Source organism: Malus sylvestris, chromosome 2, assembly GCF_916048215.2.
Source record: "Malus sylvestris chromosome 2, drMalSylv7.2, whole genome shotgun sequence".
NCBI classification, from domain to species: Eukaryota; Viridiplantae; Streptophyta; class Magnoliopsida; order Rosales; family Rosaceae; genus Malus; species Malus sylvestris.
In genome coordinates this window covers 31,114,838-31,125,772 of record NC_062261.1, presented here as the reverse complement: position 1 = coordinate 31,125,772, position 10,935 = coordinate 31,114,838, and the positions used below count along the sequence as shown (strand labels likewise).

At 40.1% G+C, this 10,935-nt stretch overlaps 1 protein-coding gene across 1 annotated transcript; it reads right to left on the bottom strand.

Annotated features, from left to right (window-relative positions):
• Nucleotides 1–510: 510 nt before the first annotated feature.
• On the bottom strand, nt 511–3,894 carry LOC126591367 (amine oxidase [copper-containing] gamma 2). Its single transcript, XM_050257037.1, has 4 exons — nt 2,403–3,894; nt 2,069–2,182; nt 1,171–1,721; nt 511–1,071 (listed from the first exon to the last, which is right to left on the bottom strand). Exons 1-4 carry the CDS (start codon nt 3,708–3,710, stop codon nt 861–863), a joined length of 2,184 nt encoding a protein of 727 aa, XP_050112994.1. The 5' UTR covers nt 3,711–3,894; the 3' UTR covers nt 511–860.
• Nucleotides 3,895–10,935: the final 7,041 nt, after the last annotated feature.

The following is a 10,935-nucleotide window of genomic DNA, read 5'->3' as shown; positions in this document are numbered from 1 at the left end:
GCATATCAATGTTGAATATAAGTTCCACATTGGGGAATTAAGAAAATAAAATACGATATACAAGTTTATGGTTCCATTCCTAATAACATTGAGATCTTTTGTGATAAAATTCAACACCAAAATATTAGTGTGGTTAGGAGTGGATCAAATGATCCGTCTCTTTGAATTTTTGACAAATCGATCGCATTATTAGAAAATATATAACTTGAGATATATTTGGAAATTTAGAACTTGAGACCTTGTCCAAGTAGGTATATGATACCACTAGAAAAATCAAGTATGGAGGTAGGCATACATAGAAATGATGGTACCATTTAGACAACCCTAGGTCATCACCACCATGTTAACGTGCCGAAACAGCCGGTCTGTCCATTTTATTCAACCACGTCTCCACCCAAAGGCGGCATACTTCTCAGTTACGCAACAACAATGACAAAATGTAATGGATTATACATATTTGTTTCGTTTTCATGAATCTTTGACGAATTATAATTAGTGTAATTAAAGTGCTTTTAGAAATCTCCAAGTCATCAGATTTCACGAGTTCATTGTCATACAAGCTAAAGCTAATCAAATTGATAAACTCTTAAGCGTATGTTCCACCACCAACATCACAAATTACATACTGAAATTCAACAATACATATACAATGCAAGATCCTCCCACTAATTTCTTTTATTTTCGGGTCACGTCGCTTTCGTACAACTTGTAAGTTGTTACGTACTTATTTACATCAAAGCTAATTTCAGAGAAAACCCCAAAGTAGGCACATATGGAGGAAACTTTCTACAAGCAACTCATCATAAATACATCTTTGAGGTTAAAGCAACGGATTTCATGTGGAATGCGCTCTACCTTAATTAAGCTGAAGCAGCAGCCGTGCAAACGGGTAGATCTGTGGCAACGTTAGGCGGAGTCCGAAGTATGGGGTTACTCTCAAAGAAATTGACAGGTTTGATATCGAAGCTAGATGACACAGTTGGCATTATAGGGAAGTCTTCTTGACAGGGTATGTGATGAAACCCTAATGTGTACCAAACCACAATGTCCTTGTTCTCGATTGGTCGGTCCCTACAATATCAAAATGAATCGAATTGTATCAGCATTGTGTACATGTGATCATCAGTAAATTTGATGCAAATAAATAACCTAACAGTAGTATGTACGTACCTGTTAGACCACACGGCAAGAGTATCTTCGCCTGTGCTTTGGTCTACAAACAACCCACCAGCCCATTGTTCGCTCTTATTGTATGGGGTAACCCAAATTTGATTGTTTGTAAAAGCACCTCTCTTTTGGGGAGGGTCGTCAAGATCAAGCAAGCTAGCAGCAGTGCCACCGGGAACCAACTTGTACCCTACAGGGTTTCCAACCCGTGTCTTTTTCGATGGGTTGATCACGTGGAATTCGGACGGGTCATAGAGTTTGAGCTTAATCTGTGCATCTTTCTCAGTTTTGGCAACGGTTTTAGTAGCTTTCAAGTAGCTTTTCCTTGGTGATTCAGTTGGGGAGTTGGACTGCCTTTGGAGATTCACCTTCATAAAGGAGTTATCTGAGCCGTCCACGTCCATATCAAGATGAAATGTGACGTAATGATCGTGAATAACGCCAATAACGTTCTCCGACAAGAGGGTGCCATAGAGATTCTCTTGGCTAGATGAGACTTGGTTCATGTTCTCATAGGAGGTGCCTTTCACCATCAAAATGCCACTAAGTCCAACCTATATGTTTGTTGCACGCACGTATTATATGTAGTATTAACAATCTTAAAATACAAAATATTACGGTGAATTTCCATAAAAATACAATAAATGACAGGTTTAGTTCCTCGGTCAATTCTAGTTATTCACGCTTGTAAGACTCATAAATAAACTACCACAATCAGAGATATTCAGCCTTGTGAGACTCATAAAGTAGAAACAACTACAATCAATCAGGTGATACGCCATGCACTATTAATCTTAATTACACTCTAAGAGAACATATATATCAGGATTTTAATCAAACTCAAAAGGAAACATAAAATGCAAAAATGATAGTAATTATAGGAGAAGTAATCACCACTAACCTTAACCCTGATTAGTCCGTCTGTTTGGAACTCCCAGTCGACGATATAATCATAGTTAGCAACTGATGCTGCCATTCTAACTACCAATGTCACCTTTGGCCTCACTTCCCTAACCTGTCACAACGCATTATTTTTGTACTAATTATATATTATCATCGCTAATGCTATTTACTTATATAAAACTGATACACTTGCTAAAAACATCATAATATACTAAATATTTTGTTTAATAGAAATGCGATTGCATGTATAGATGAGTCTTACTTGTATTCAAAATATTAATAATGTAACATAAAACTAATAAATACGATACATGTAACGTTAAGCTCCTTACCTCCATGCCCGTTATCGGACACTCTGTGTGCCGCCACCCGATATCGCCCGTATAGCTCTCGAATATGCAAACCATGTTTGATCGGACGTATGGTTTTCCATCAGCTGCCGCAAACACACCATCCATATAGTAGGCGTTACGCGGACAATCGTTAAGCGGCTCCAGAGGCATTGCCTGTAACCCGAACCCGTATTCACCGGCATCCATATAGGTCTTAAAGTACCACGCATCAGTGGGGTCCATGTAAGGCACAAACAACTCTGACGTAAACCCTTTGTACATAACATCCCTCAACTCCCCGGTCTCCGGGTCCCAAACTTTGGCCCGGGATACGATGACGCCCGCCCTGGCGTCAGGCTTCAAGTGAAATTCCCAATTTGCCCATTTGACCAAGTGATCATTTTCTACCGTAAAACTCGGCCCTTCCGGCTGCTCTATAGATATGGGCTTGATCAGCTTTTTCACTTGATTGGGCCTTTGGGCTGAGTACCTATAATCTGTATTGGCGGCCTTTGGTATGGGGATGCCCCTGCCCTTATCCGAAATCTCCACCACTTGTTGGGTGTCCAAGTCAACGAGAACAGTTAACCCTTCGATTGGACGCATGTAGAAGTTCACAGTATCTTTGGTGGAGTAGCACTGCACCTTAATCAACCTCCTGTTCTCGTCGGCCCCGCCGTACCACCCCGTGGAAAGCGGGAGACACCCCAGGTCCGCCAGATCGACCCCGCGCTCGACGATCGTACGGTTGAAATCAGCGTTCTTGAGCGGGCTGAACGTGGCAGCGGCCAGCTCCTCCAGCGTCATCGTGGGGTAACCGTAGTGGGAGCCGGTCTCGTGAACGGTCACCTCGGACGTAGTCAGGTCGACTGTTAGCACGAGCGACTTGCTGTCGACACGTGCGACGATAGAGGCCTTTCTGGGGAAGAGAGGGTCGCCGTGCTTCCATCCGAGGACGAGGGACTTGTCGGGCTCCTGGAGCTCGATGGAGTGGAGCGCGTAGGAGGAGGTGGAGGTGAAGAGCGCGTGGGAGTTGAGGATGGTGCGGACGGCGTTGAGTTCTTGGATGGTGAGGGGGTCGAGAGGGTGGTGGGGGGTGTCGGAGCTGTGGTCTTTGAGGCGGCGCGTTGGGATAGGGGCTTTGGATTGGATGCGGTTTTTGGAGGAGCACCAGGCGGAGTTTGTTGTGCAGTCGAGGAGGTCGGAGACGTACGGCGGCGCGTAAGGGAGGTGGGACCAAGTGAAGAGGAGGACTAGGCCTATGCAGAGGGAAAGGGAGAAAAAACGCAGGAATCTCCGACCTTCCATGGATTCTGTGTTTTAGAGTGAGAGAGAGATCGTAAATAATGACAATCTAGCTTACAGCTGGGTTGAAATAGAAGGCATAGCTGGGTACCGAATATGCGCTGATGAGACGAGGAAGATTCCAAACAAAAAGATGAAAAATATTTGAGATTCAGAATATGCAAAAGTCGATTGTTGTGCATACCGATCACCCATTAGGGATGGCAACCGTTCGGTTTGGGACATAAATGTTATATTCATCCCTATAAAAACGAAAATTAACCATACTTATAACTGCAAAATAATCATCGGGGATTATCCATAACCATATCCACCGAATAACGAATTTTCAATCGGTTATCGGTTATATCCATCTTCGTTGAAAAAAAAATTTTATATTCATCCAATTGACGCATTATAAATTTTAGTAGATACTAATTCTGCAATTAAAAGCCACATCCAATTACAAAAAAAACATAACAATATATATTTGAAGTTGTTCATGATAAGCCAATATGATAAATTGATCCAATAAAAAAGAAAAAGAGGACAAAAACAAACACGAAAGGAAGACAAAACCAATTGTCTAATAATTCCAAAACTTGTGACGACAAAAGAACGAGATATTTGCACTTTGCTTCTAGTTCCACCAAGCCAATATCATATTTCATGGTGCTCCTCCTTCACACCCATCAATGGAGCATGATCCCTACATTATTAAGCAAATGACGAAATAATTAATATGAATCGTTGTACACATATAATCTACAAAGAAGATAGTTATATACATATAATATAATTGTCAATACTTACCTCATCCATATCCATATCTTCAAAATAAGTGCAACAACCAACGTGTGCATTAGAACAAGAAGCTAGTTGTGAAACATATAGACTTAAATTAGTTCTAAAAACTGAATGCATACTAAGTCATTAAGTTTGAAAAATAAGTTCGAAATTAAGATTAAAGAACATGCACAAATATAAGATGAAAATAAATTAATACTTTGGGGTTGATAGGAGCATATTTATGCGACTGAGTTAGCTTGTTCTCATGCATTTATGTTGTTATTTCTTAGTTAATTATGTATTTTAAGCTATTTTCGTGTGTTTGTAGGTCCATAGACCTTATGAAGCAATAAGATGCATTTTGGAGCAGTTTTGGGCTTGGAATGAATAGCACATGCATGGAGCAAGGTGGATGGACGAAATTGAAGACTAAAGAGGCTAAGAATGTATTAAAAAGAAAGAAGAATTAATGTAAAAAGGACAAAGAGCTCAGTCACAAAGGGGTGTCACTCCACCATTCACATTTCCATCATTGTCGTGGACCACCATTGCACTCCCTTTGGATTCCTATGTCGTGCATCATCATCCATGTTCCCTCCATTGACTCATTTGTTGCATCATTCCACCTCCCTTTCCTTTCTCTACCATGTGCATAATCATTCATGTTTCCTAGCTGCAACACCACTCCATTTTACCCCCATACTTTGCATCATCACTTCACTTTCACCTTTGAATCATTTCAAACACCACTCATTGCACTCAATTGCTACACCATTCCTTGTTCCCTCCATCATTTCAAATTCATGCATCATTACATTGAATCATTGCACTCAATTGCTACACCATTCCTTGTTCCCTCCATCATTTCAGATTTCATGCATCATTACATTGAGACCTGGTTTGGGAGTGAGGTGCTTAAAAAAAAAACACCCATGAAAAAAAGCTATAAGGGTTTTAGGTGTTTGGTAAACTGAAAAAAAAAAGGTTTATTTTGGAAGCTGCTGTGAGAATAAGATGAAATCAAAGGAAAAAGCTGAAGCTGCTATTTGCAGCTTTGGAAAACTGGCTTTTTTTCAAAGCACACGGAGCTACAGTGCTCCTTTAATGAAAATACCCACTATCAGACTGCTTTTTTTTCCAAAAGCACTTTTACAAAAAAGTTTACCAAACACTCTGCTGCTTTATTTCACAGCCGCTTATTCTCACAGCACAGCCGCTTATTCTCACAGCAGCTTTTTTTCAAAGCACAGCAATACCAAACCAGCCCTGAATCATTGCACTCAATTGCAACACCACTCCATGTTCCCCTCCATTGCCATGCACTTCCTCTATAAAAGGAAGTGTGTGTAACATAAATTTAGTTCATACTTTGTTAGATCATTCACTCCCATTTTCAACACAACCTTCATCTAAACACATCCATTCATCTTCACATCCATTCCTCCATACAAACAAACCTTCAAACACTCACCAACATCTTATGCCGTAGCAAAGGAAGGGACGGAAAGTGCTTGGACGTGCTTGCTGTCCAACTTGGATCGTTGGAGCGTTTAGGTGTTTTCTTTCTTTTGTTTCTAATGTTTAAATTCATTTCCTTTTGTTTTGTTGTAAATATGAGTGGCTAAACCCCTCTTGGCTAGGGGTGATTTCAAAGCCATGATTATGTGTGCAATATAATTTGATAAATTCCAGTTATGAACTCTTGAATTGTGAAGGCAATTGGCTTAACTATTTGATTGTTAACTTATTTGTATTTGTTAATTAAGGGTCGACACTTAATTGGCATGCATAAATCCGTTGCTAGAGTATAAGAAAGTTTCACATAATCGTTACAAACTTATATTCACATGTAGTGCAGGTCGCTTATAAATGATCGCGTTAAGTTCAATTCCTAGCATGAGTGACATGATGTCATAGTTGCAAGTGTTTTGTCAATACTTATGATTTTCATTAAACGTAATGATCTTTGATTGTATCTCTATTATGATGTCATGTAGGGAACTTTAGAAGAATGTTTTGGGTTGTCGAATGATGTCATCCAATCCAATAAAACAAGGAAAATCTGAGAGTTAACTAGTGATGTCACGGTTAATTTGGAGCATTGTCGTTCATAATTTAATGAAGTAGTAACTGGAAATCAAGTTATTTGCATACATGTCATGTGTGGAGAAAAAGCCTCTAGCTATCCCATCCATCATATTATTTCTCAAATTTGTTTTACAATCTGTCTAGTTTTTCATACTTGTTTGTTTGTTTCAACTTTGTCCAAAACTCAATCCCCCTTTACTTTAGTGTGTCTAGTTAGTTAGAATCTGTTTTAATTTGTGTTTTTAAATGTTTTGATTCAAGTAAAAGTCAATTTTCGTCCAAAGTCATTCCTAGTGTCTAGTTTAAGTTTATTTAGTTGTTTTAAGCTGTTTTGAGTATTTTAAGTTTGCTTTGAGTCTTTTGAGTCTTGTGAGTCTTGTTAAGTATTTTTAAGTTTAGTTTTATGTTTTTGAGTCAGTTTAGAGGTTATTAGCAAGCCCTCCTAATCCCCGGTCCAGAACGATCCCTACTTATACTTATACTACAGTTGTCAAAAGAGGGTTAAATTTGTGTGTTAAGTTAATTTTCGCATCAAGTTTTTGGCGCCGTTGCCGGGGATTAGCAACTTTACTAATCCCTTGTTATTTCTTTATGTTTATTTTCGCGTCTTTTGTTTTTAGTTACTGACTTTGTTTCTGTTTGTGTTTTTTTTTTTTTTTTTTTTTTGTTTTACTTTTGATATTTGATTTAGTTTTGTTTCCTTGATTTGAGATACTAAAGAAGTAAGACATGGATTTTGCTACCATTCAAGCTCAATTGGTGGAACTTACTTCTCAATTGTCACAATATACCGAAAGGACTACAATGCAAAATGTCCCTACATGTGGTGTGTCCTATGGGCAAGGATATCAAATTCAGCAATATTCTCAATTCGCTGCGAATGAAGATGCTTGGGGTTATCAAGGCCATAGCCAATCATGGGACAACATGTTTTCCAACGCTTACAATTCGGATTGGAGAGATTATTCAGATTACATAGAACCTCAACAATTCCAACAAGATGGATATTGGCAGCAAGAAGAGGAGTTCCATTCAAGACCTATGCAGCCATCACAACCTCATATACAATATGCTCAATCAAACTCAGGTTCGTCAATAGATTATGATCGAATTTTTGATGAAATAAATTCTTTGGTGCAGGGCTCACAAAATCAAACCAAGGAGGCTCAACAAGATGGATATTGGCAGCAATCTGATGAGTTTTATTTAACACCTATGCAGCCACCACAGCTTCCCCTACAACAATTCCAATCAAATTCAAGTATGTCCACAGATAGTGATCAAAATTTTCAATTACTAACCTCTTTGGTGCAGGGGCAGCAAAATCAAAATGAAACAATGCTCAATCAAGCTAAGGAGATGAGCGAATTGAAAAATCAACTTGGAGAGATTATGGAGTTCACGGCACAAATTCAAGAGCAAAGTGAACTCTCCAACTCAACTATTGAAAATTTGAAGGAAGATTTTGAAATCCATGATGCTATCACTTTGGGAAGTGCTATGAAGGTTGGATGTGAACCCAAGGCATCCAAACCAAGCCAAAACATGGATGAACAACTGATGCTCGAAGAAGAGGAGAATAACAAGGCCAAGATAAGGGAAGAACCACCCTTGCCGCAGCCCCATATGCCCTTTATGCCGTACACTACAACCAAGGTAAGCCTAAATTCAATTTGTCCTTACCCCGTTTCACCAAATATCCTTATTCCTTGCAAGATCATGCAATCCAAGGAAGAAGAGGGTGAGAAAGGCATCTTCGAAACATTTCCAAAGAATCAAGAGCAAGAAGTGGATGGGGAATGTCTAAAATCCATCAAAGAAGATACACTTGAGACGAAAATTCCCAAAGAAGTTGGATTTTATGACACGGGAAAAGTCATAACTCTCAAAACACCAAATCTGGCCAAGTCCCATATCCCTGCAACCTTCAAAGGTGTGGTGTTCGTAACTGAGTTTGTGTTGGAGCAAGCAAGTAAGCCATCTTCTCCAACTTTGATTTTATTATATACTAACTTGCTGATTTTGATGATTCAGGCACCTACACTAGAATTTAAACCATTGCCGGATCACGTCAAGTATCACCTTCCATTCAAGGATCAATTCCATGCTATGGGCCCTATCCAAGTTTAGAAGGAAGTTTCGTCCGGCTGGAAGACGTTCAAGCAAGCGCTTCTTGGGAGGCAACCCATGTATTCAAATGAGGAAGATTTTTGAATCGCTCCACAATCAGTTTTGCGTTTCTAAAAAAACCTTCCTTTTTTTATATTTTATTTTGCCATGATTGTCATTTTTATTTGTTGCTTATTTAATTATTTTTGGGTATGGGTTTATTTTTGAGACATTGACAGTTATGCAAGGTATTTTTACATTCATTTTCATGAAAATAAAGGAACATTAAGCAGAAAATACAAGAGGAAGCCTTCACAAAGGTTGCTTAGGAGAAGTCTCAGTAGTTGGCGAAGCCTCAGCAATCGGTGGAGCCCTAGAAAGAAGAAGCATCGGAGGTTGATCATTTGGAGCTTCATTACGCGGTACAGCCCCAAAAGATGAAGGCAAATGCTGTTGGAACAAACCCACAAACCTCTGATGATCAAGTAAAATTTGATCATCAGATTCCTGCATCTGGTCAATCTTCCTCTTCATGTTTGTAGCATAGTTGTGTGCAAGCCTGTGCAACTGTTTATTCTCATGCTTGAGCCCTCTAATCTCCTGTTTGAGACTCATCACTTCAGCCGCCAATCATTCAACTTGACGGGTTCGAGCAAATAGGCGTTGGGCCATATTAGACACAGAACCTGCACACTGCATACTGAGAGCCAGAGAATCCTTAACAGCCAACTCATCAGACCATTTGGCAAGTAGTCTGTTATCTTTGGGAGTGACAAGGTTCCTAGCCACCACCGCAGCTGTCATATCATTCTTCATCACCGAATCCTCAACGGTAAGGGGACTAGTAAGGGATATGAAGGATGGACGCCATATGTTGTCTGGAGAAGGCGGGACTGCCTCTTCACCAAGGTTCAAGTTAAAACGACGGTCGGAGGGGCCAGACATTTTCAGAGGTGTTAAAGAAAAAAGAGGTCGGACAAGTCAAGATTGTCGAAGTGCAAGAAGGGAGTTTCTACAGGCAGAAATTCAAGTGTGCTTTGAACGTCCTGCGTACTTCTATAAAAATCAGCACTCGACGGGATTTCAGAGATCGAAGAGGCAAACTCAGAAATCGAAGATGCCAACTCAAAAATCGAAGAGGTGCAAGCTTTCTCAAAAGCTGGGTTTGCTCAGAAACCACGGCCAATCTTCTTTTCCAGATTTGTCCGCACTTGTCACATGCAACCTCTGCACTCGACAGGATTTCAGAGATCGAAGAGGCAAGCTCAGATATCGGAGAGGCATCTGCTTTTCCAGACGTGTCAGCATCTGTCATATACAAAGTCATCTTTGCGGAAATCACGGGCAGTTTGTCGAAGCGCGGATTCCAGATATCGAAGAGGCACTTGTTTTTCCAGACGTGTCAACGCCTGTCACATGCACACTCAGCCTTACGGAAATTACGGGCAATCTGTCAAAGATCTCTTGTGAAGTAGAAAACACGTGAAGTTTACTATTAAATCATCCAACGGTTGCTGACAAGAGTGAAAGAATAGTACCGGTTATTAATTCCTATAAATGTCACCCTTCACCCTCCATTGTAAGGCAGACATACATAACCCTTCTTCTTCTCCGAGAATGCCTTCCCAACAAAGCCTCTCGAGTCACTTAGTGTTCCTTATTCCCTGGGATACCTTTGCAAACAACTCATCCAAAGCAAAAGTATTTCATATCATGATGGTTGAAAGCAAGAGTATCTCATATCATGCTTTCTCTCTGTCCTTCTCCTTGTCGTTGTTTTGGGACAAGGAGAAAGAGAGCAATCTGGAACCGACTGCCTGGAACCCTTTCCTGATTGCTTACCTAGCCTTGCTCTCGAGTACTCATCTTCATCATTTTATGCTTCATCTTCGTCTACCACATCTGCCTGGGGAACAGATAAGGGAAGTGAAAATGATACCTCGAAGCTTGCGGAGACAATTTGCCAATTCATCCTCAGCTAGGGACAAGGAGAAAGAAAGCAAGAGGTGGGCATTTGGAAAGATTAAAGAAAGAAACAGATCATCACCTCTACCTCGTGCCTACCTGCCATGCAGAAGAAACAAGCAGAGAAGAATGCATACCTCACAACCAAGGAACTCTAATATTCCTCGCTCAGAATTCCAAACCAGTTCAAGATCAACGCTGTGGAAAGTTAACAAGATCATCTATCTCCAAAACCAGATTTGCGTTCTTAAACTCTACTCTGTCTGGTTTTTACTTTGCTATACTTGTCATGTTTATT

Bases quoted from the DNA above. Each gene is read 5' to 3' on its own strand.
- LOC126591367 (XM_050257037.1), bottom strand. From the start codon at position 3,710: ATGGAAGGTCGGAGATTCCTGCGTTTTTTCTCCCTTTCCCTCTGCATA. The intron at 2,183-2,402 runs GTAAGGAGCTTA...GCGTTGTGACAG, and splicing joins GTCCGATAACGGGCATGGAG to GTTAGGGAAGTGAGGCCAAA. The intron at 1,072-1,170 runs GTACGTACATAC...TTGATATTGTAG, and splicing joins CTTGCCGTGTGGTCTAACAG to GGACCGACCAATCGAGAACA.